This window comes from Gymnoscopelus braueri (assembly GCF_963280865.1).
Source record: "Gymnoscopelus braueri genome assembly, chromosome: 16".
Classification (NCBI taxonomy): Eukaryota; Metazoa; Chordata; class Actinopteri; order Myctophiformes; family Myctophidae; genus Gymnoscopelus; species Gymnoscopelus braueri.
In genome coordinates, this window is record NC_137616.1 from 28,127,150 (window position 1) to 28,153,968 (window position 26,819).

Consider the following 26,819-nt stretch of genomic DNA (forward strand, 5'->3'; position numbering starts at 1 on the left):
AGCCTGGAGCCGCGCAGCGCAGTATAGGAGGATGAGGATGTGAGCTAGAGGACGACGAAGGGCGGAGGAAGAGGGGGAGAGAGTGTGGTGGAGGAGAGGAGGAGGAGTGTGAGAGCCTGCAGCTGTTGTCCCCCCCTGCAAAGCTTTGGCAATGTAAGATAGGAGAGAGAGAAGTGTTAGGAGCAAAGGAGAGCATGCAAAAATATCTGGGGTCAGACAACAGCTTATTCACAGCCAAGTGTTGCCAGATTCTGTGAGAGAAACAAGCAACCAGATCTACGAAAACTATGGGCCACATGAGCACTTTGACATATACATCAGCTATTTGAAAATAGCAGATCTACAAGCTCACAACGCGTCGCGATCGGCTATTTTCAAATAAAATCTTGCGGGGAAATTATAATAAGCAGATATGGCAACCCTGTTCACAGCCCCCGACAGGAAGAGAAGAAGGAGGAACCCGACATAAATCAGCTGCTACATTGATTTTTCAGGTGCCATAGCTCAGCCCCTTTCCAAAATTAGTTTTTGGTGGGGATAAAAAGTGAAATATTTTTTTTTTTCACTGCTGTACTGCTTTGATGACAGGGTAAAAAAAGTAGGTTATAAGACCAAATTCTTTTGCCTTGGGCCAATAGTGTTGTAATATCATATAACTAAAGGGTGCTTATGAACTTACAACTCGCCTGCCAGCTTCCATTGCTCTGTTTTTTTCCCCACTGGTCTGGTGTCATGTGTCTCTAGCCTGGATACCTTCATACAGCCTGTCTTAAAAAAGTCTGTGGCACAAATATCTCAATATCTGGTGGAAAACTGGCACGGGGTGAGCGAAAGAGAGTTTAAGAAAGAAACATGGGCAGAGAGACAAACGCGGAGACAGAGACAGGCAAGACAGAGAAAAGAGAGATGTAGGAGAAGGACTATTGTGTGTCTCACGAAGTGTGTCTAGAAGCTCAGTGGCTGCCAGCCAGTCTCATCCAGCCATCTCCCTGAGGACCAATAGCAGTTAGAGGTAGAGAGAAGGTCAAAATGCCAGTAAGTCCAGACGGATGGTTGTGGCATTTAGCTGGGAGTACTCTCTGGGGGGATGGATGTGGCCTTCAGGGAAAGGACCTGTCATTCCGTAAAGGACACGGTATAGTACTTCTGCTATCGGGTCATCTCACGACTTTCCGGTTATTATTTCTCCCTCGTCTCTCTATTCTCGTTTCATTTTCTATAGTCCAGTTCTATTTTGAACGGTTCACGTCAATGCCTCAATCCTCTCACTTCTCCTCCCCCCTGTTCCTGTAGCAGACTAGGGGCGGCCATAGCTGAGTGGTTAGTGAGCCCGCCTAGGGAGCCAGAGGCCCTGGTTGCCCCAGGTACGATTCCAGGCCAGGCCAGCAAATGTGTCGATGAAATGAAATTTGTCCCTGAGCAAGACTCTTAACCCCTAATTGCTCACAGGTCCTCATTGGAAACAAGACCGCAAGGACTTTCATGAACGGACCTGTTAAAGGAATTATCCTATCCTATCCTAACCTAGTAGTGATGTGTCGTTCATGATCGACCAGTTCATTGGCGTGAACGAGCTCGTTCACTTCCTGAAACTGTTGCGTTCACGCTATCGTCCATGCCCCCCATCCCCTCCCCCCGTACACAGGACGGGGGGAGGGGATGGGCGACATAAAAAAAACGCTCCCGCGATGGTGTTTTACACACATTATAAAACATACATTCACATTATAAAACCACTTCAGCCCTATTTTATAGCCGATCTACAAGCTCACAACGCGTCGCAGTTGTGAGCTTGTAGATCGGCTATTTTCAAATATGTTAGTACTTTTACTTTTGGTACTTTTAAGTATATTTTGATGCCAATACTTTTGTACTTTTACTCGAGTAAATTTGGAACGCTAGAAAATAGCGCTACTGAACGAGAACGTGAACGAATCATTTGAACGAATCATTGCCGTGAACGTGAACGAAATCGTTCGTTCACTGAAATGGACCTTTTTTTCCCACCATTAACCCCTAGTTACTTGGTCGCCCGGGGATCAAATCCGGGCCAGGGGGGGCAGATGGCCCAGTGGGTCAAAGTTCACATTAGCGGGTGACCTTCCCTGACCACTATGGGGTCAAGTGGAGACGGGGTTGAGCTGCACATTGACAGTGGACCGTGTGGTATAGCCTGGACTTCACGTCGAGCGAGGCTGAAGGTTAACCTGTGAGGTTCAACTGTCGCAGGGGCTCAGAGGGCAGTTTTGACAGACTGGCCACGGGGCTAGTTTACTGTTGAACTGACCACACACACACCCCTAGGGATTTGCCCCCTGAACACATCCCAGAATATCCTGTTTCACTTTCTGTTCTCTAAAACATTCTATTGATCTAGCTTCAAGGTTACGGTTTAAATGCTTTTTTGTTAGGGTGCTGTTTTTGTTTCTTTTGTTTCTTCTTTTTTTTTTGGCCTTCGTCTTCCTTGTTAACACATTAAAGCCGTGGACGCATCTGTGTCATTTTAGATGTCTTTGGCTATTCAAAAATAGCAGATCTACAAGCTATTTTTGAAAAATCGTGAAAATTGGTGCAAATGTTTGAATATATAATATATAATGTTTAAAGCAAACATTTTTTACTCAAATCTTTGCTTCTGGTGGGGTTCCCTGAAACAAAATATTTTGAAATGGGGGGGGGGTGGTCCGCGGCCAAATACATATCATTTTGGGGGTCCTTGACATGACAAAGTTTGAAGACCACTGACAGAGAAACATACATTTTTCAGAAAACTGTTAGGATTTAGAAATAGAATCGGCCTCTCAGGTCTCAATGGGTTAAGACAATTCCGTGATCAACATCAACACTTCATGGGATGAAACATTGTCCTTGAGTTTGTTTTATTTTTTAACAAGACTTCCCAACCCTAACCCGGTTGGACCAGTGATGGTGATCTCTGTTTTGTTTAGACGTGGGGCTCTCTTAACGCGGCTCCATTAAGAGTCGCTGATGGAGGCTCTCTGGACGATGGCTATCAGCGTACCCATTTCCTGTCCAACCTTCCATAAGGCTGGTCCTCTACGAGTCTTCATGTTAGTTCTACGGGCAGCAGGGACACAAAGGGTTAAATAAACATCCCCTTTGGGAATGAGACCCATGGATTATCTGTATCACGCAGTGTCTCTATGTCTTCTATAGAGAACCAGAGTTAGCTGGTTCTTATTGTAGGTATAGCCCATTGGGGTCCGTGACAGTTAAGCCTTCATTTGTGGAAGTACTGGTATTATAGTTGAAGTGATAATTCAGCAACTATACAAATCTTTTATTTTAGGTGACAGACCATGAAGTTGTCTGGCATAGAGGCAGGCTTTTGATTAAGTTTGGCATTTAGTAGAAATGCACAATATATCGGTATCGGCTGATAATTACTCAAAATGTATTATTGTATTGGACATATGATGACACATTAATGATATGCCAACTACGTTGATGCGTTGGTTGAAGAACAGCTTGTGTTTAACCTACCAGGAGACAAGTCTCTGAAAGTGACAAATTTGACATGACTCTTCAGCTTCATCATACGAGGAGACAAAAAGGAGTGAGAGATCAAGACACAATAGTTTAAAACCAAGTTACTGCACTTCTATACCTGTGTATCGCAGCTTGTTTAAATCCAGCCTTTGGAAATAGATTATAGTGTTCAGTAGGACTAATAATAAGGCCATAGCAGTATTTGTTTTGGAAATCTTTATCTGCACCCAGCATCACAGTCACAGTATAACAATAAACCCTACTTGTGGTAACTGGTTGTATTGTAATATCGTTATTGGTATTGCTCGATATGACCATTGAAATAATCGGTTATTCGATAATTGGATATATAAAATGTCAATATAGTGCATCCCTAGCATTTACAATTTGTTTTAAATTGTTTTGAATGTATGTAAATGACTCCTACCTTGTGTGTGTGCTTATGAATGACAAAGATTGATCCCCTTGATCAGCAGGAAAAATATTCCCTCAACACACCCACTGATGAAGTGCCCTTGAGCAAGGCACTGAACCCCCAACTGCTCAGTGGCCAACAGTATGCGAGTGTGGTTGTGCTGGGCAGCTCCCAGGTGTGAATGTGTGTAACTGTGTGAGCGTGAAGCAGGGTGTTGATGAAAAAGAGCACTCATGCTCAACAAACCCACCCTGAATAAATGAAGTTGTACAATTTGCATATTTTAAACCTAACCATTTCAAATCAAATCAAATTTGCATCATAAGTTTAACATTTTTGGGCCACTTATAGGAGGATACATTGTATTCTTGTTCTCATTCAGCTCCTTTGCCTCTTAGAATGTTATGCTTTAAGTGACAATAAGGTTTTGAATGATGGGCCACTTGTTAGAGGCAACACTCATCTAGAGAGGTGAAGTTCTTGACTCTTGAATGCCAGTCATCCTGATCTCCCTTTTATGTCATCCCTCAAATCCTTAAGCAAATCACGCTTGGAGCCAACTACTTCTCCATTTTGAGTGCAGTTTCTGTTAAAAGACTCTGCCATAAAAAGGTACACACATTTAAATATAAAATACAGAGACCATGAAATTACCATAATGAAATGCCTGTAAAATCTTTGTAGTTGCTTTCTTCCTGCCTATCCGCAAAGCAACAGACAATTTCTTTGAACCCTGTGGCATTCTCATGTGTTGGCCATGTAGAGGAAAGCCAAACATGGAGATTAAGCCTACAGGGGTGATCTCAGAGGCATGCAGAGACTTTATGGTTGGTTGAATGAATAGCCATGGAGAGAAGCCCCTCCAGCCAGATCAGCCAGATATTTGCATCACCTGCAGAGAACAGAGGTACATAAGGGAGGAGGAGCAGGACATACAATGCTATGGATCATTTGGTCATTTGTGTCTGTAGGGTAAAAAGCATGCACATTGTTGCATGGCCTCAGGAAATCTGACGAAATGCTGGATGTACAGTAAAATCCTGAGGGTTAATTCAACTCTGAAAGAGTTAGTTTAACTCTGAGAGTTAAATTAACACTCCAGATGTGTGTACACTACAGAAAGATTAAACCCACTTCCAAAGTCCTACAAGTAGTGACAGCACTACCTGCTTTGATGACGGTGAACACTTTTGTCCTGGTGATCTGCTGGCCTTGTGAATCACCAGTAATGGTTTCTAGCTGAGGGGCCTGTCAGCCTGCCTTGGCTGGGCCTCTGCAGGCCTCCAGTTCAGACATGCTCTCGTGTTGTTTTGCCGTGAGGTTGAGGAGCAGGGTTTTGCGATGATGGGATAATAATGCTCGCGTGAGGTCTGCTTGCAGAAAGTGGGTTAGTTCAACAGGTTTGGGCCCTGCAGCGCGTGGAGAGGCAAAAAGCCGGCTGCACATGCAGGCTGTTTGTTTGTCCTCTCTACCTTAAAGCTTTTCCACCTAGCAGCCTCTAGTGAGTGCATGGCCATTTGTTGCCGTTAGATCTTCATCGTATGTACGTTGGCACGGTTCTGTTGTTGGCCTAACCCTTGTGTAGAACTTGCTTGTATATTTACAGTTTCATTATGTGCTTTGTTAGTCAGCACTGGGGAGGTTGTGACCCCGCCATTTGCAATTTGTAATAACTTTGGTATTTGTCTTCAAATACCAAAACAATGACATTCCTCAAGGGATGTTGGTTTAGGAACGCCTTACGCTGTAGACGTACTACACTGGCGTGTGCACAGAGAAACTCATTTTCATCTCTCTCGCACATGCACACGCAGTCACACACTCTGACTAACTCACTCAAGCCCTTCTGGAAAGGAAACGGATAGAGGTGTTACTCTGTTTGAGTAAGGCTGAGAGTGTTTTTCCTATAAATGGACTAGCCCACATTGCAGTTCAGGGGTGGCATGGCAGACTGTGGTCGACCCTGCTCCCCTCTGCTCAAAACCTGGATTTCCTGCTTCTGTGGGTGTGTGTGTGTGTGTGTGTGTGTGTGTGTGTGTGGTTCTAAAAGTCAGTTGGATCCAGGTCCTGTTCCTCCACTATAACCACCTCCCGTCTTTGCATCTGGCTTTTCCGGCCGGTCCTTGTGCCATGATAATATATCTCAACACATTTGCATTAGTCACTGCCTACCAACGTCAGAGAGTGCCCAGCCCCCAGTGCCCACCCATACTCGCCCAGTTCGACCAGGTGGCATACTCTTGTGTTTCTACGTTGACTAAATATGCGCCTACTCATGCTGCGGCTAAGCCTGGCAGTAATACCGCTGCGGTATCGCTCACATTTGGTGGGCACTGCAGTTGTTTTCGTACAAAGTTGTTTCTGTTTTTCCACTCTCTGGCATAAAACTTCACACCACTCCCTTTCATTAACACTCTTCATTTGGTCCTGAAAATATCACTGTAGCCTCTGGATTAATGCTGGAAAGCATTCAGTTGCACAGAAGCTATACAGAAGGGTTTGATGTGTGTAATGTGTGCAGAAATCGTTTCCTTTCTGTCTACAGACATCGTGATCCTCATTAGACAGAACTCTCCCTCTCTGACCCCTTCTATAAAGTCACGCATAAGCAATCAGGGAGCCACACTCGTACACACACACACGCGCGCGCACATGCACACACGCGCACACACACACACACACACACACACACACACACACAGATAGCCTTGTAGACATCTACAAAGAGAAAACATGCATTCACTCATAAACACTCATTCATGTGTGGTGATCCAGGGTAAGTAGGGCAGTATCTCAGCTGATCTCAGCACCGCACTAGTTTTCAAAAGTTCACATAAAGGATAGCATTCTCCCTCTGGGAGTGTGCAAAAGTGAAAACTAAGTTACATTTTATGCATGGACACACACACACACACACCCCCACACACACACACACACACACCCACACACACACGCAACACCCACTGGTTAAAAATTCTCTCTGAAACCATTTCAGAGTGGAGTTGGCTCTCTCTCACCCCTGCAGCTCAACTTCAAAACAACCCACTTTTTTTTTGTCTCCGTTATTGATGCGGCAGTCAGTCGGAGACAAACCCGACTTTTACCTTTTTAGGAATCATGTTTTTTCAACGCGATTTTTCTCTCTCCGCATCCTGAGCTCGCAACAAATTCATCTCACAGATCGGCGCTGAAAGGGAAAAGGGGATGTGGGTTTATTTGTTTGTCTTTCTTCAATCTCCCCCATCCTCCTGACACTCTCCCTCCCTCCCTCCCTCCCCTCCCCACTCTGAGATGGCAGGCATAGACGAGGAGAAAGAGGAGAGGAGGAAGAGTAGGAGGAACACAGAGACGCTTTGTGTCCTTCTCCATTTCTCGGGCCTCTATCTGCAGAAGTGGAGGCTGTGTGTGTGTGTGTGTGTGTGTGTGTGTGTGTGTGTGTGTGTTGAGTGAGAGCAAGTGCGTACGTATACGAATATGTGTGCCTTTGTGCATGTCTGCAATGCGTGCCTGTGCGTGAGAGTCTCTCTGTGTGCATTAAGCATTTACCAGGCAGTAGCGGTGGTACATCATCACTGGCAGTCTTTACAGCCAGTGGGCTCAGTGCCCATGGAGAGATACGCATATCACTCTCTGTCACAGCAGACTGGAGCAGTCATCAAAGAGGATCTGATAGCTTAAGACTTCAAACACCACCTTTGTGAAAGTTTGTGTGGGTTAGGGTTGTATGTGTGTGTGTGTGTGTGTGTGTGTGTGTGTGTGTATGTGCACATGGGGAGAGGGGGGGTGCACGCTCTCCTGCACCTGGGTGTGTGGCGCCTCTCCGTCTTTGTCCTTGTGTGCATTATTATATGTGCACCCACATTGAATAATGTGGGCGCATGCATAATAACTCTTTAAGCTCTGCTTGCCTATAAGGGATGGACGGCAATGTATTGTTTCACTGAAGCAGAGAAACGCATACTGTCAGCCGTATAGCAAAGATTTCATCCAGCACCTTGCAGGCAGCGCAACATGCATGGACCAACCCACTGCTTTGTAGGTCTCTGTGTAAATAATGTTTTTATGACCACAGAGACAGGTACCTGCTCTCTGACTTAAGGGACTCACTGAATTCCCCTGGACGGACAAATTGTCAGGGAGCTCTTCCGCCCTCTCTTGATTTACATCCCCAAAAAAAGCTTCCGGTCCCTTCCCTCTGCTTAACTGAATGCTCTTAACAGATAAATGTAGACACGGGGCGCACGATGGGGCTTGTTGCTTAAATGAATCTAAAGTTACTGTAAAGTTCCAAGATAAAGCCAGACTAGACTGTCTCAGTAGCGTCAGTCATGGCTGTCTGGACTCTGGTGATTACCGTTGTGATAAGTGTAGGGTTCTGGCTAATTTTGAGGCTTTTAGCCTTCTCAGCACTTGCTTAAGTGTCCTAAGTTACTCACATGACCTGTGGGCTATGGTCTCTTAAAGGTGTTATGTCACCTCTGACTAAGTCCCCATAAACATCAGAGTCACTCACTACTAGCTTAACGCGGTACGAGGCTACACCCTTGTCCGAGCCCAGTTCAAGGAAATTGAGGTAAAGTCATTGTGATTTGATTGATTGAATACTTTATTAGCAGTTTGCACAAAAAAAAGCACAGGAAAGTACAGTTCAATACGAGGTCTGCTAAGAGGATTTTAAACCCAAGAAAGCCTATGGCTTGTTTCCATCGGGGTCCCTCGTACTCAATTAATCGAAACATTTAATGACAGACAAATAGCAAGCATGAATCGTTAAGTCCAGGTACAAATGTAAAGGCAGTTTCCTGTAGGCTAGACGCCATCCTTTGCTCTGGGTGTGGTGATAAAACTGATGATAATGTCATTAAAAAAAACACCTTCCTTTTCCTGCCCTGTGTTAGGGAAGCCCAGCTCAGATTCATCCTTTGTGATGATGCTGCTTTGTCATCAGCCACAGCATTGTCGTCTTGCACTGATAATGCCGTACCTATCTGCTCACAGGCTGTTTCCGCCTGGCCCCCCTGGTATGGAATCACTGTTCTGACTCCATGGCTGATGTTCACTGCTCCGTCCTAGAACACCATGCCGAGCACACCAACCAATCAACATGTCTTGTCTCTTCAGCTTTCAGATTACTCTATCTATATGTTGTGTCTCAAATGGCTTTCAGATTACGCTATCTATATGTTGTGATACGATACGATAGACTAGGCTGAAAGAAATTCCTGCTACTGTAGGCTTTGACCTCAGATGCACACACACACACGCACGCGCGCGCACGCGCGCGCACACACACATACACATACACATACACATACACACACACACACTAAAAATTATTGTGTTGCTTGAATCTTTGTTCATTATTGTGGTTGCAAGATATCAGAATTGTGGAAGGACTTTATAAAGACCTGCAGCCTTGATAGATCCACCTTTAACTTCAGCAACTGCAGTTCTCTCCCCATTGCTTAAAGTGTACAATAGCTCTCTGCTGTTGACCCTGTGCCTTGCCAGAAGTTGTTGTGTGAATTTCGCAGCACTCCTCTCCAGTTCCCAGCCACAGAGGTGGGCTGTACATTCAGACATCTATTGGGGAGTGACTTTGACCTGCATCACCCCACCGCCCCACTTGAGAGGAGGTTTTAGAACCCTTCAAACACGTCTGAACTGAAGCCTGTTCTGAATTGAGCACATATCGGCCTTTACTCCCACATGTCAGAAAACCTCAGCCTTGGCCGTCATAAAACTGAGATTCTCTCCCATATGAGAAACATCTATGTTCAGCAGAACACTTTAGACGGTTTTGTATCAAGTCAACTTTATTGTTGAAATTAACTTGATACAAAACCTCTATTACAAGTCTATTACAGCCCCATTGAGACTGTAATTCATCCATAATATGGCATGCATCTGGGTTCAGATCCCAATGCTCTCGCCCTGTTTATTGTCGCACTCCATTGCATAACGGATCGATTGCGAAGGGACATCTCATTTTACTAAACGAAACTAATGACCACATCAGTGTCTGTCTGTAGCATGAGAATATCTCTGTTGTGGCTGGCTGCCCTAATTACAAGGCCACAGAGTCAGAGTGAAAGAGGTAGTGGGAACTCCTTTTCAGTCAGCGTTTTTTTTTCCTCACAGCTTTGGGAAGTAGATTTTAAGAACTGCCATGATGTTTGCACATCCTCAAAAGACACTCAGAATATTTAAAGGATAAAGGTTTGTAATGACCTGAGGTGACTACAGACAGCTAGCCTTCTTATAAACATTTCTGAGATAGCTTAGAGTAGACCCTATGAACAGCATACTAGGGGTTAATGGCCAACTTCTTTGCTAGCTCATTCCCATGGTGTGTATTTGTTGCATCGTCATAACCCTTAAAGCATTATGCAATATTATGTTCCCTTATCTTTTTGGAGGTTTTGCAGTTTTCTGGTTGTAATACTTCCTCATGGTAGCTTACAAGTAAATTAATGGTTAATTATAAAACTATTATCATATAGGCTACATATTTATCAATATTGCAATAAGATGACCATCAAACAGTTGAGAATATATGTCTATTGTGTTACAGTATATTGAGATACATGTTCATACAGGACATAAATACGATGGACACTGTGTCAGCACAGCCTGTAGAATCATCAAAGATCCTCCTAGTCACCCCAGCTATGTTTGGACTAGTTTCAGATGCTACCACATGGCAAGTGGTTCCACATCCACAAGGCCAAGGTCAGTAGGCTGCCTATAGCAGCTACTTCCCCCCCAGGCAATCGGGTCTTTGAATGACAAGACCAGGTCCAAGAGCAAGCAGTTAGCTCTGGAAAAGGGAATTCCCTCAGGCATACAGCTCCATAGACCTGTTGCCTGTCTGCCTGTGTGCAGAGGCAGCTACAAGCACATAGCACCTCTGACATACTGTACCTGCATCCATATTTAAACGCATACCACTGGCACATGACTTTTTGTATATTGACTCATTAAGACCTGGGACGCATCTGTGTCATTTTTAGATTTGAGCTAAAAAAAAAGCATTATTTTACACTTTGGCTATTCAAAAATAGCAGATCTACAAGCTCATAGCGCGGCACCGAGTGCCGCGCTATGAGCTTGTAGATCTGCTATTTTTGAAAAATCGAGAAAATGTGTGCAAATCTTTGAATATATATATTTTTAAAGCGAACATTTGTAACTCAAATCTTTGCTTCTGGGGGGTCCCTGGAACAAAATATTTTGAGATGGGGGTCCGCGGCCAAATACATATACATTTTGGGGGTCCTTGACATGAAAAGGTTTGAAAACCACTGACATAGCAGCATAAGTTTATTCAAAAAACTGTTCGGATTTAGAAGACATTTGTAGAATTGGAACCTCAGGCCTTAATGGTTAAGACTGCTCACACAAACATATGCTCACATTGGATAACCCCCCCACACACACACACATACACACGCACACACTGTCTGTTGCTCTAAATAAGGTTACAGGAAAAACACACAAAACCCCACAACCATGAAAGTGCAGTGCTTTCATTATTACCAAATCCTTCTATGCTATTTTTAGCATGGGGTTTCTTTGACTTTTCAGAAATCATGTGTTTTAGGTTGACATCCAAGTCCCAGATTTGTTGTGGTTCTCCAGACCTCCTGTCTCCTCCTTCTGTAGAAAACAGTTCACACTCCGCCGCATGTGGAACAGTCCCAGGCCGGCGTGGGGACAGCTGCTTTAGACATAATATGCACGCAACAGCCCTCTCTAAACTGTGAAAACAGGCCTGACAGACATCGTTCTGAACTGGAGAAGCTCGAAAACATGTTTTGAGCACAAACTTTGCTTTTTTTCCTACTGCTTTTGGCCAGTGTGGTGGTTATATTAGTATTCTAGTCGTTTGCTTTGATTCTAGGCCATAACTCATATCCATTTTTGGATTCAAGTCTTGTTTTTCACAGACACTGCACCCACATCGTTTGCCCTCATCTGTTGTCATTTCAGTTCTGTCAAACATGGTTAGGTATGTTATATTCTATATACCGTACTCTAAAGAGTTGGCTCGTAAAGTGGGGGTCCAGGGACCCTCAGGGTTCCTTGTGGGGGTTGCAAATGGACCCTGAAAGGTCTGAGATTGTACAAGTGTGTGTACACTCTGGGTGTCCTTGAAATAAAAACAAATATATGCAAAATAGAAGGACGTGTGACGCAGGTGTCGTACGAGGGAGGAGCTCACAGACGTCGGTGTGTTATATTACTAGTCTCTGCCTTTTGTGATATCAGATGAGCTATTTTAATCATGTATTGTTGTGTTCGCGGAAAGTCAGGTAACCACCCTGTCATACTATTACCTGACAGTTAAAACAAGTGTTGCCGGTTTTTGAGCGCCTCAAGCGTGACTTGACATACTCATTACTCAACACGTGTTGCAGACATTAGTGTGTCTCTGGGTGTGTTGATAATGTGTACACGTGCGTTTGTTTGTTTTTCTTGATGAGCAGGTATATATCTATCTGTGTCTTCCATTGTTATTGCAGCCAATTAATAACCCTGTCATCCTTATGTGTGTCATTATCATTTCTACATTTCTAAAAGAAATGACACATTTTCTGAGAATGTTCTACATTTTTGATTGTTTCATTTTCATTTAAAAAAATAGGAGATCTATAAGCTCATTGTGCGTTGTGACGCGCAGTGAACTCGTAGATGGGCTATTTTCAAATAGCCTGAGTAGATTAAATTGGTTAACCTGTAACCAGTATTTTAGATTTCTTTATAAACTTAATATAAGCCTGTGATGTGGGAACGGTGTGGGAAAAACTAAACAAAACACTGTTGTATGCGCAATTCTTTTTTCTGTCGTTAAACGCCAACATTTTCTCTCTCTATCTCAGGAGAAACTGGATGCCAGCACCACCTCCCTGCAGCTCCGCTCTGAGATACAGGTGAGCAACTCACACTCTCTTCTTAACATGGGCATAAAAGAAGAAAGCAGTACGTCTTGGTTTATCATTTTATTGTGTCGGCGTGACATGGGAACTTTGATTGAATCTATCCTGACAGCAGTCTCTCCTTCTCTGCCCCCCCACAGGAGTCGCTAGGCTTCAGCAGCGAGGTGTCCACACCGGAGACAGACAGAAAGTACGTAAGCGCCCCCATTGGCGATCTATCATCGTAATGTGTGTATCGGAAAACTGTGGAACCGTGAAGCATCCCTCTGCCTAAGATTGAAATGTGTGTCTGTTGCGTGTCAAAACAATGTGCAGCGCAGCCTATATCTGGGTTACATCAAATCGCATGTACATGAATCACACTTAGCCTTTGCAGTGAGTCCATGGTTGAGGAGGGATGGTGGGGGCGCTTTGGGGTGGAAAGATAAGCATCCACAGATGCGGTCCATGTGATTGATAGGTATCTTATGTGACTGCTTGTGCAACGGGTCAGCGACCTTGCCCATAGGAGCCTGGGGGTCAGTGTCACGGATGAAAAACCTTTAACTTCTTGGATGAATGGGGTGCTGTGTAAGTAGCCAGTGAAAACACTAAACCTATGAAACGCTAACGTCTGTGAGTTGGCCTCTGACCTCCAGTTTACATGTAGGTAAAATACACAAACATGAGAGAAAGGCAGACAGAATAAAAAATATATATGTTTTTGTGCCTAAAAAGAACACACTGATGATTATGAAGAAATTCAAATGACATGCCAATGAAACAGACCATTTTGAATGTATGCTGCACTCTGTCAATTTCCTGAAAATATCTTTTCCTGAAAAGGAATGTCACAGTGTATGTTGTGGCAATATGACTTGACATTTTGGCCTTATCGCCAAGTCACGCATTCCTAATTTTCTAGACATGATGGGTTCATATAATGGTCGGTTTCTCTTGCAAGAATATAAGGACAACATGCTGCAGAATATTTCTGAAGTTGTTAGCCAGCCGAAGGCCATTGCTTACAAAAGATGGTGCCGCCATTTTTAGGGTGAAATCCTCATTTATAAAACAATGTCTTTATCGGAGTCAACCCCCTCCACTGATCAACACATCAATTTGAAAGGCTAAAAGTAAGGAATTGGATGGTCAGACAGTGGAGGGCCCTTTAGTGTTTTTGATGCCTACCACCAATACGGGTTGACTCACTACACATTACACAATAGCAAAAGAACATTTATAAACGCTATTAAAAGCAATTGACAAATATCGCAGTCCTCCAGACATTTCTTTGGGTTTCACAACCCAGGGCCTCTGCAAATACTTGGACACAAATATTGTTTTTCGGTCAAATATTTCACATACTGTTACCATTGCACATCATTTCATTCTCATTGGCCGGTTCCCCAGACCTGACTGTCACGTACGTCCCTGCAGTGTCTGAAGGAAACCCATATTGAGTGTTTCCTCTGACCGACCTATAATACAGCTCAGTGGCCATTCTCTGGTCCTCCATCATAGCTTCCTTCCGGGCTTTGTGTCTACTATGGGGAGGGAGGCAGAAAGATAGGCAGGGAGAGAAAGAGTCAGTGATGGCCCAACTGATTACAATTAAGAGCCATGAAGGGAAAGAGCAGGGTGGGGTTCCTTTTTCATCTGGTTCCTGTAAGTGTGTCTGCATCGGACTCTCCTCTTTCCCAAGTGTTTCGCCCAGGTGGGCGTGGCTTTGAGGTTAGGTTATGGCAGTTGTTCCCAAACAGTGGGTCGTGGACGAACTTTTTTTTATTACTCTTATCTAAATTCCATTAACAAATACATTAAAAAAAATACTAATTTAGAATTAGTGAAAATAGCAGATCTACAAGCGATGCGACGCGTTGTGATCTTGTATATGGGCTATTTTCACTCGTTTGGGTCCTGGGAAGACATAACATTTCTCTTTTGGGTCATGACCAAAAATGTTTGGGAACCACTGGGTCAAGGCATATTTTCTGTGAGGTTAGGGTTAGGTTTAGGCATAGAACCATGCCCATTTGGGGCGAAACACCAAAGAAAGAGGGAGTCCCGTGTCTGCATGGCGTTGTGTTGTGGAGCGGAACGTGTCTCACACCAGCAGCGCCAGCGACTTTCTCATTGTTATGTCAGGAAGTCACTGTGTAGCCAGCCGACTGTGTCTCACATGGACACGCTTGAACGGCCCAAAGTTTAGCTGTCACCTGTGTGCGTTGCTGTCCTGTGCACTACCATTCAAACTGGTGGAACCGTTCAAATAGTGATTCATTTGTTCTACGTTAATTTATGATTACGCTAAAACCTCAAGTATCCCGAAAACCTCTGAAATCTGACCCAATGTATCATTTTTGTTTTTATATCATGCGTTCAGATTAAAGCAATAATTTTTATTAGGCTTGGTTCGTTGATTAGAGTTGGCCAACAGCATGCTATGTTTATCATTAATTTTGCAGTTCGAATGTACCAAGGAGCAGCACGTGCGGTTTAATGAGAAACGGGACATAATTTAGACATTAGGAATGTGGTGGATTGGGAATCATTGAGCAAGATGGTGAAGTAAGGTCAAATGCCAAAGGCTCGGTTGCCGTTACATGATTAAGAATGTCCCAGGGGTACGCAATCCTTTTTATCTCTGCCAGGCCGACGGCCCCCGTCTGTGAGTCTGTCTGCCCGGGGATAATCTCGCCAACCACTGGACCGATCAGGCCAAATTTCTTGTGCACACTGCCAGTATGCCAAATAAGTCTATCCCCTAATATTTTTCACAATTTTGAATATTATTTTTGTGTGAAAAGTTTACATTTTATGGATTCATAATCTCAGATCCACAGTCCCATCGATCCACTGATGTCCAAATATGGAGTTCCTTACTGAAGTCCCCCATCCCTGGTGGAATTGTCATGTTCACGTGAGCGCCACGTGCAGCATATAGGAAGCACATACCACAGACATGATCTCTTCTCCCATGGCTGTATATATACGGAGCATCGACAAGAAACCCAGAGTGATGGAAACCAGATGCCCCAAAGCAGGATGACGTCTCTCTGCTGATTCTTAGAATACTGAAAAAGAGAGAGAGAGAGAGAGAGAAAGAGGGGCCCCCTAGCTGGGGCCCAACTGGTTTCTCTCTTCCTCCTGCCAATCTGTTTCTCTTTCTACCCTGTATGCATGTGTCAGAGACCCTCTCTGTCGTAAACATCCGTGTGTACGCGCTCTCTCCCCCTCTCTCTCTCTCTCTCTCACACACTCACACACACACACACACACACACACACACACACACACACACACACACACACACACACACACACACACACACACACACAGACCCACTCTCTAGCGTCCTTTCTCAAGAAAAACTAAGTACACTCGCACACAGGCACACGCACAAAGTAGACCCGCATGCAAGATACTTGTGATACACCCCAAAGAAGCCCCTATATAGCTATTTAGGCCCATTAGTGTCTGTCACACTTGCTGCCTCCCCCTTCCCCCTTCCCCCTCCCCGTCACAGAGAGAGCCTCATACTCCTTTGAGAGTGTTTAAAGGAGTCAGAGATGGGTCACACTTCCTACCGTCTCTCGAACCAATTAACCTGCCTCTCATGTTGCCCTTCTGGACCTCTGAGACGCCATCACAACCACCCCCCCCCCCCCCCCCCCCCCACCGCCCCCCATTTACCCCCACCCGTACTCACGACAGTTGGCGCTCTTTCTTGTGCCACCACCTTCCGTCACATTTAGGGGTACAACAGTTCATCGATTGAATCGATTATTAACCCATTAAGACCTGAGACGATTCAAAAAATGTTTTCTAAATCCTAATCCTAACAGTTTTTTGAAAAAAATCTATACATTTTTTTTTTTCAAGATTTTTCAAAAATAGCAGATCTACAAGCTCATAGCGCGGCAAATAAGCCAAAGAAATCTAAAGTGATACAGATGCGTTCCAGGTCTTAATGGGTTAAAAAATATCTGATTATGGATTTTAATAAAAAAATAATCGTTTTCAATTTTAGTATAGACCAATTATTTGTTTACCAACATTGAGACTGGACAGACGCACAGGTGATTGTTTCATACAATCAATTTCCAACCTGTTGTTTCGGGGTGCGCTGGTTTCAGCGCACCCCGACCCCCTCTTGTGTGTTGACTAGTGCTGCGCTGCCCTAGCGAGACCTGACAGAATGGGTTTCATTTGCAACCGGTATGACGCTTGCAACCAGTGTGACGTCGTCTGTTAAGGGGTCTATAGCAAAAAAAAAGCAATTTTTGTAAAAATGTGCCTCAGGTGCATAGATCTGTCATGCTCAGAGACGCTGACAGATGACAACCCCCCCCCGCCACCCTCTGTGCATCAACATCCCGCTTCTATTCTTCAAACACATACCCCACACACACACACACACACACTCACTCACTCACTCACTCACTCACTCTCTCACACACACACACACACAGGCTCCCATCATCACCTCTTTCCCTGGGACAATAGCATCCACAGGAGATTACCCAGACTTCCTTTTGGGGGGACTGTGCCACCCCTCTCTGCCTCTCTGTCTCTATCGCCTTGTTGGCAGGGATTGGGCACGGCTCCCATTATGCATGGTATGCCATGGGGGGGGGTGTATAGGGGTATACAGAGCGAGGTGTTGACAGAGCTCGCTCAGAAGACTGTGACACGTAGGAGAGGGGTTCAAGTGCGGGACTTCCTGCCTTGGAAGGTGATTGATTGGTGGTTATTGTTGCAAAGGGGCTGCGACTGGCCTATCAATTCATTAAGCACCACAGAGGTAAATGGGATTTGATGAAAAGCGTTTGTATGCGTTAACACAAATGGACACACGCACGGATACCGCTTTGATGGTTTGTAGGGCAGAGAGAGTACATGTGCCTTGTTGATGGCGTGTTTTCTAACCACTAATAAGAAGTAAATGTAGGCTTATCCTATGAGAGCCGGGGTCTGTTTATGGCAACAGTACCATGTTGGAAAGCTAAACTGCGACGTCGGCATAACATTTACCACTTGACGTCCAGTGTTATGACCCTCATGGAGCAGTTTTTTTAATAGAACACAAAATAAAGTGTGTTTGTGCGGTTGCGGACGTGTCTTCATTTGCACTTGCCTGTGTGCGTACGTAGGTAGTGTGTTGTGTCTGTGTGTGTCACTATGGGTTTCCTGCCATGGGAACAGTGTCCTCATTGCCCTCTTCACATCAAGGAAATCACTGTGACCTTTGACCTTTGACGTGGGGTCACCTCCATGCGTGCTCTTCCTGTGGGCTGGGCTGTCGTCGCGCACAGGGTCGCTAGCCTTTCATTGTCCCCAAAGAAGACCAATGGCCCCTTGCACTCCAGGTGGCCAGGCATGGGACACAACGCACGCAGAGAAATCACCGACTTTCACTGACTTGTGCTGAGTGTGGTGAAAAATTACCCCCCAAAAAAAGAAAGACGCACGTGTGTGTGTGTGTGTGTGTGTGTGTGTGTGTGTGTGTGTGTGTGTGTGTGTGTGTGTGTGTGTGTGTGTGTGTGTGTGTGTGTGTGTGTGTGTGTGTGTGTGTGTGTGTGTGTGTGTGTGTGTGTGTGTGTGTGTGTGTGTGAGCACAGTCCCACAATCCAGCAGGATAAGGGGCTGCTGGGAGTGATCTAGCAGGTGCTGGCGTTTTGCACAGAGACGGAGTCATACAATAGACCGGGCCAAACCATATCACATGATATTACTGCTTATGTAATTAGTAGTTTATTAGGTCAGCCTTCCTCTCGGAGCCTTCACCCCCCATTGACTCCGTTACAGTAGAGGGTTTACTGGCTGCTGGCCTGGTTAGAGTTCCTTCAATTGTGTGTGTGTGTGTGTGTGTGTTTACAACCTCGAAAGAATTGTCAAAGTCTTCATTGTGATACCGAGAAATAGGAACGTAAAGTACTGCTACGCTAGTTCCATTGATCCAAGCTGGAACACAATCGGTTGATTGATCATTAAGTGGTCAGATGGGTGGGCCCTGATCCAGAAAAGGTTTGGGAACCACTCATCTAGGCTGTATGACTGCAGTATAAACGGTGTTACCATGCACACAATTCTTCCATAGCAGGACACCACACGCTGGCTTAGGGCTCATTATGAACATTAGTAACGCTTTACACCGCTGCCAGGAGGAAAGTGGTCAAACATAACCACTTTCACTTACATGCATCATATATTCTGTATGCGTTGCGTTTTGCACTCATTTGCACACATTATTTGCCCAATTCTCCATTCCACATGTAAATGATGAAATTAGCATTTTACTCGCTTGCAGAGTGCAAGTTATTTTTTGCCTTTTGCTTAACCTTCTTACAAGTTTAGGCTGCAATGAAATATGTACACAACGGAAGTTAAATGCTTCTGCCAAAGCATTTAAACCAGTTGGAGTTCACAGTCTATAACTCAACGTAAAGGAGTTGTAACAGAACTAGAAAGGCATGCCAAAGATTTCAGGCTAAACCAATTAAGTTGACTAGCCACACAATGCCCAGATCGGCACAGTGCTCCGGAGAGGTTCTTTTTAAGGTTTATATGTGTGTGTGTGTACATGTGTGACACTGTGCATGTGTGTGTTGCACGGGAGGTTAATTTATAGAGAGCGGAGCAGAAAGGAGCTTCTATTGAGTGAGTCCCATTAGCATTAGCTTCGGCCCTAGCCTGGCTGTGGGGGTGAGGGGGGAGCAGAGGGCTCAACCATACAGGCCTCCATTCAATTAGCATCTCATTATGTTACCATGGTAGCCAGGCTTTAAGTTGGTGCGAAGGTTTCCCATACTGCCTAGAGAGAGCGTAAACATACTGTATTTGAGACACACACACACACACACACACACACACACACACACACACACACACACACACACACACACACACACACACACACACACACACACACACACACACACACACACACACACACACGAGAGTGTTGCAACCTGATTAGCTTGGTTTGATCCAGTCACACACCTAATGGAGAGAGAGTGGGCTGTCATTCAAGTTTATGCCCGAGTGTAAGGAAAGAATGGACATTACAGTGACAGTGTTGTACCCAGTACACCCATTTATCTTTGTGTTTGTGTGAGAGGAAGCGACCGTGTGTGTGTGTGTGCGTGCGTGTGCGTGCAAAATGAAGATTGACTTAATAAGACCCTAAGGGTCAATTTCATATTTCACACAATCACCTCTCTCTGTGATTTATGTGCTTTATCCCAATTCTTTTGAGGGGTAGGAGGGCAAGGGAAGGGCTGACATTGTGCAGCTGGCAGTCACTACAGCCGCCCCCCAACTATCTCTTAGCGAGCGTGCACACACACACACACACACACACACACACACACACACACACACACACACACACACACACACACACACACACACACACACACACACACACACACACACACACACACACACACACACACACACACACACACACACACACACCCTCTCACACACCTGTAGGGCATTATCCAGTGTCACAGATCCACCTCTTTTGCTCGGCTCACATAGCCGTTTCAGTTTCAAACATACAGTGGCTCAAGTCTCTCAATTCCTCTTTTTTCTCCTTGTGAAACTTTTTACCGGCCACTTAAAACCTGAGCACATCATCAGAACCCCTCTAGGCTCCTTTTTTTTAACTCTTTAAGACCGGGAACGCATCTGTGTGTCATTTTTAGATTTCTTTGGCTATTCAAAAATAGCAGATCTACAAGCTCATAGCACGGCACCGAGTGCCGGCTATGAGCTTGTAGATCTGCTATTTCTGAAAAATCAAGAAAAGTTGTGCAAATATTTGATTTTTTTTGCAGACATTTGTAACTCAAATCTTTGCTTCTGGGGGGACCTGGAACTAAATATTTTACAAATGTTCGCTTTAAAAAATATATAATCCAAGATTTCGCCACGAATTTTCACGATTTTTCAAACATAGCAGATCTACAAGTATCTACAAGTATTTGTCTTAATGGGTTAACAGAGCGAGAGAGGCATTGATGTGGTGGTACCCCCCTGCCGCCCCCCCAGCACAGGGGAGAGCTAACCACAGGGTAACGTGTGTGACTAAAGGATGTTTTTCGTCGCTGTCGGTTAGAAACCTTGTATGTGCAAAAAGCTAAACTATCACTTTTCAGGAAATGGGGGGGGGAAATAATCTGTGTTCCAATGGATCCAATGTAGTTATTATTTAGCCACAAGCTCTTGTTCTTCATTGGTTCAATATTTATGAAACCCACAGACACACTTATTTACTTTCACTTTTACTTAAAAGAAAATCTAAAAAAATAAATGGCAGATCTACAAGCTCACAAGTGTGACACTATAGCAGTGGTTCTCAAAACTTTAAAATGTCAAGGTCTCCCCTTAACTCTGACAGTGTACAAATGAAACGGGTCCATTTGGTTCCATTTGTACACTGTCAGAGTTACAGACTTGTAAGGGTCAATTTAGACCCCCCCTAAAGGAACCTAGAGAGTCCCTGGAATCCACTTTGAGAACCACTGCACTATAGGATGACGAAGTAGTTAATTGATTCATAAAACCACGAAAAAAAAAGTTTAAAAAGTGTCAATCTGGAGATACAAGGTTTCTGCGAGACGGCAACGTTTTTTTGTTCTAGGGAGCACACAGGGCGAGGCTGCTCATCCGTGAGCTTTCTTTAAAAGGCTCAGAGGCTGGGAGTGTTCTCCTCGTGTTTAAAGGAAGCTTCCTATCCTAGTTGTTTTTTGTTGGGTTTTTCCCCCTCCTCCTCCCCAGTTCACTGTGCTGTTTATTTAGGATGGGTGAGAAGAAGATGACTCGCGCACATGTACAGAATACTTTTTAACCCAGTTATTTTCCATTCTCTTTGGCTCGCTCTTGAGCATTTGCCCTCTCCATCTCCCCTTCTCCCTCTCTCTCTCTCTTTCTCTACCTCCCTTTCTCTCTCAATCTCTCCGTCCGTCTCTCTCTCTCTATCTCCCCTTCTCCCTCTCTCTCTCTCTTTCTCTACCTCCCTTTCTCTCTCACTCTCTCCCTCTCTCTCTCTCTCCTCGTGACTATCCTGTGGAGGGAAGTGGAAACACAAACAGGCTGAGTCTGCCCTGTGGTTTATTCTGCTTCTTCTTTCCTCTCTCTCTCTCTCCATCTGCTCTTCTCCTCCTCTTCTTTCCCTTCGGTTGCATACTTTCTCCTTTCGCTTTCACTTGGTTGTCCACTCGTTCCCTCATCTGGTCGATGACCCACCTCCTAATGACTCTTTAATATTGTTTTTTTAATCATTACGTTAATTTGTTGATTTTATTAAGGTTGAGATCCTCCTCTCTTCTCCTCCCCCATTCCCTTACCCTCCCCCCTCTCCTCTCCTCTCCTCTCCTCTCCTCTCCTCTCCTCTCCTCTCCTCTCCTCTCCTCTCCTCTCCTCTCCCATTCCCTTACCCTCCTCCAGTGGTGTAAAGTAACTAAGTACATTTACTTAAGTACTGTACTTAAGTAATTTTTTTAGGTATTTGAACTTTACTTGAGTATTTCCAATTTCCAATACTTTTACTTCTACTCCGCTACATCTCAGAGGCAAATATAGTAATTTTACTCCACTACAATTATTTGACAACTTGAGTTACTAGTTACTTTTCAGATATAAATTAGGATATTATGAAACATACATTAACCACTTTAGCCCCATTTTTATACATAGGCTGTTTGAAAATAGCTATTTTCAAACATTTTAGTACTTTTACTTTTGGTACTTTAAGTACATTTTGATGCCAATACTTTTGTACTTTTACTCAGCTACATTTTGAATTCTGGACTTTTACTTGTAATGGAGTATTTCTACTTTGCAGTATTGATACTTTTACTTAAGTAAAGAATTTGAGTACTTTTTCCACCACTGCTTACCCTCCTCTCCTCTCCTCTCCAGCTTGTTCCTCTCACTCTGAAGCACCACCACTGACCCCCAGTGGTGAACAGTCAGAACTGCAGCCTCCTTGGCTTAAAGCCCCTCAGATATACAATACATTAAATAAATAAACCACAGCTTCAACCCCATACATATGTTCTAACTTAAACAGAGTGGGAGGCTGTTTGGAAGAGTGACAGAAACATGAAAGATGATAATGATGTGTGATGTGAAAGGGAAGTTTGTGTTTGTGTCCGATATTCATTCTCTCTCTTTTGCTTCTCTCTATTGTGTTTCCAGGATGTCGCTTCAAAAGTCCAGCTCTGAAGACGGCTCTGGAGGTGAGTCGAGAAGCCATGCGTTTTTTTTTGCAGGCTTATTTTTGGTGGTTCACATTTATCACCAATCAGCCAATGATGCAAAAACAAGTGTAGACATATAGAAGGGATTGGAGGTTGAACATGATTTCCTTGTGAACAGAACAGCAGAGAACTAGTGAGGTTAAAGCGATTAAGAGAAAGCACCAGTGAATGGAGAGGACTTTCCAATTCACCAGAGACATTATTCATTCTGGTGTTCAAGGTTGGGCCGGGCAGATCCCATACCAGACTGATGCATGGTTTCACTATTAAACCAAACACGTGCACTTGGTCCACAGCAAGTGTGTCCATGCATTACTCTCTTTATTCATACATACATAACATACAGTACATTCAAAACAGCTTTCACACATTGTTAATATTTATACATCACATACATATGGGAACAGTTGTTCCTGGTGAAGAATATCACAATTACTTTACTCAGAAAAGAGTGTGGGACTGTTTGGTCCCGGTCTGCATGTCTGGACCCTTGTCTGGACTGTCTGTGTGTTCGTTCGTCCTTATGTTTGTTCTGTGTGTGCGTGTGCGTGTGCATGTGCGTGTGTGTGTGCGCGTGCGTGTGCGCGTGTGTGTGTGGGGCAAGGCAGATAATGAGCTTGTACCCAGTCTGTTTGGACAAGGATAAAGACGGAGAGAAGGCACATCTGTGCAGGGCACAGAGGGGTCATGCTTTATTACCTTGAGAGAGGAAGTACGCACAGTTTTTGATGTTAGTTATAATGGCCTTGAAAGAGTAGATGAATAGGCTGTCCCATTTAATCAGACAGCCAGTCATTCTCTCAGATCACGTGATCTCTTTCCTTCTGGCCGTCGTCATGCAATAACAGAGAGAAGGACACAGAACTGTGGGGGGTGTGTGTGGTTCTCTTTTGTGTTGCGTGTGGATGTGTAGTTCTCTTTTGTGACTTGACTTCACCTCTCTGTCTCTTCAGGTAAATGGGACAATAAGAAGAAGAACAAATCCTTTTGGCAGAACTTCCGCAAGTCGCAGCACAAACCCGCCGCGCGGCAGACATCCAAAGGTAAGGTTGTGAAAAGAGGTCGACGTGATCATTTTTGACCTGGCCTCACACACACATGACCGCATTCTTAATGCTGACCCTTTGGTTTTCGCATTCTTAATGCTGACCCTTTTGGTTCTCCCCCTCCGCCGTTTCAGGAGAGGACATCGGCTACCTGGCCAGCGAGATCACCATGAGCGACGAGGAGCGCATCCAGCTGATGATGATGGTCAAGGAGAAGATGATCACAGTGGAAGAAGCCCTCGCTCGGGTAGGGGACCGCGCTCGGACCACCACATCTCTGCCTCGTGTCCCGTAAACCTCCCCCCCACCACCACTAGAACCCCCCGCCCCCAGGACCCCCCTCCCCCGTCCCCTGTCCCATCCCAACCCCCACCCCCAGTCTCAGCCTCCCTTCAACCTCCAGATCCCCCTCACTGCATCCTGGGTTAGGACCCCCCCCTTCCCCCCTCCCTCCATCTCTGCTACCTATTTCCATCATATAGCTTACTGGCTTACTAAAACGACTCACTGGTACTAACCCTTTATGAGGCCCTGCTCTGTAGCGCTGCATTGCCTTCTCTACCTACACACACACACACACACACACACACACACACACACACACACACACACACACACACACACACACAGGGGTGCTCTACAGAGGGCCAGGGGTTTAGGAGTCTGGGAAGTTTGGGGGGGGGTTCTTGATGTTGGTGTATGTGTGTGTGTGTGGGAATGTGTCATTCAGTCCACACCTCTGCGGTTGGTGGACACAAGACAGCGCCACCTGTTGGACTGGGGTGCTCTGGTGCATTTTAATGCGTTTTGTGGATGTCATGTCTCAGGTGTACGCGGTGGTGATTTTGCACAAATCTCAATCACCACCCTCCTCGTTGGTGTCTCTTCCTTTCTACCTTCCTTCCTTTTACTTCCCTCCTTCTTTCCTTCCTTCCTTCGGTCTGTCTGTCACCTCCTGGATAATGCCATGCTTAAAGGAGGACTCCGGCCATTTCCAGCCTTATCTTTATGTAATTGGTCCTCACTAATGCTCATTATGAAATGGCGCAATTACCGTCCACTCCCTGTGTGTCTCAAAGGTGGGCTAGGGACAGTTCAGACACCTGCCGACCAGTGACGTCATCAATGGGAATTCCAAGCTAACAAGCGAAACAACCAGGGTTGCCAGATCTGCTTATTATAATTTCCCCCCAAGATTTTATTTGAAAATAGCAGATCTACAAGCTCACAACGCGTCGTGAGCTTGTAGATCGGCTATTTTCAAATAGCTGATGCATATGTTTAAAGTGCTCATGTGGCCCATAGTCGCTTCTTTTGGGCTTGTTTTCCTAGACCCGGTTGCTTGTTTCTCTCACAGAATCTGGCAACACGGGAAACAACAGCTTTTCTCTTACTGGTAAGATGGCACACTGAAATAGCATTTTTTTGCATCAACGCATTTTTAAAAGAAAGTCTGCCTAGCGATGATGTCTCTGTAAGCAGGTCCTCAGCCCTCCTCTGAGACACAGAGTGAGTAGACAGAAATGGAGCCATCTAATAATGAGTGAGGACCAATTATATAAAGATGAGGTTGAAAATGGATGAAGTGCTCGTGTAAGGATAGCATGACAAGAAGCCTAGATCTGTCTCTCCACAAGGCATACATTGATTCTTCCTTCCCCACACTCCTCTTCTTCACCAGAATCTCTGGCCTGCTATTGGTTGATGATCTGAACTCGGGTTTTCTTCCCTCCGCTGACGATTGACAATCAATCCCCTCTAGAATCAATGATTAGCCTCTGTGGACAGTTGTGTTGTTGTGTTGACTCGTCGTTGTGTGACTGACCGTCTGTGGTGTGTCTGACCAATACATTGTATTGGATGTTTGTCAACACTGGTGTGTGTGTGTGTGTGTGTGTGTTACCTGGGAAAAAATGTTCATTTTAATGAACAAACGATTTCGTTAACGTTCATGGCAATGATTCGTTCAAATGATTCGTTGAAGTTCAGTAGTGCTATTTTCTAGTGAAAAACACTATCGCGGGAGCGTTATTATTACGTCGCACGTACAGCCCGTCCTGTGTACGGGGGGAGGGGATGGGGGGCATGAACGATAGCGTGAACGTAACAGTTTCAGGAAGTGAACGAGTTCGTTCACGTTCACGGCAATGAACTCGTTCTTTTGAACGAATCGATCATGAACGACCCATCACTAGTGTGTGTGACATGCAAATGTGCCTGTATGCAAGTGGACACGCGTTTTGAATGCACCTATTTTCCTGTGTCAGTCCCGTTGGTGTTTGTCTGTTGTTTGTCTGGCGTGCGTGCGTGTGTGTGTGTGGAGAGATCTACCATGCTGGGCGCTAGCGGGCAAAGTCCGCCCTGTTCTCCCCTTTGTCTCTCTAAACTCTTCTTCTCCATATAGCTGAAGGAGTATGAAAGCAGCAGACAGTCCAGCAGTACAGACACTGCAGAGTGGACTGACGGATCCTCACCCAATCTAAACCAGTCCTCAAACTGCAATGTAAGTACCCTACCCCCCCAACCCCCCCACACCTCAATCCCTCCCCACCTCAATACCTCTCACCTTTCAGTGACCTCAATCACATTCCGCCCCCAAAGAAGATCCTGAAATGGAGCGGCCATTTTCATGCGAGCTGTGTGTGTGTGTATGTGT

At 44.9% G+C, this 26,819-nt stretch overlaps 1 protein-coding gene across 5 annotated transcripts in view; it reads left to right on the forward strand.

The window, feature by feature from the left end:
* The window catches only part of sash1a (SAM and SH3 domain containing 1a), a 278,249-nt gene that overhangs the window by 216,519 nt on the left and 34,911 nt on the right, over window positions 1–26,819 (forward strand). For 4 of the 5 annotated variants that reach the window (XM_080452449.1, XM_080452452.1, XM_080452451.1 and 1 more), the window contains exons 3-8: window positions 12,808–12,858; window positions 13,005–13,054; window positions 23,056–23,096; window positions 24,071–24,160; window positions 24,298–24,410; window positions 26,568–26,666. In XM_080452449.1, coding sequence (XP_080308575.1) covers window positions 12,808–12,858; window positions 13,005–13,054; window positions 23,056–23,096; window positions 24,071–24,160; window positions 24,298–24,410; window positions 26,568–26,666 — 444 coding nt within the window. The remainder of the gene's footprint in view (window positions 1–12,807; window positions 12,859–13,004; window positions 13,055–23,055; window positions 23,097–24,070; window positions 24,161–24,297; window positions 24,411–26,567; window positions 26,667–26,819) is intronic. The other variant, XM_080452450.1, reaches the window with a different exon arrangement.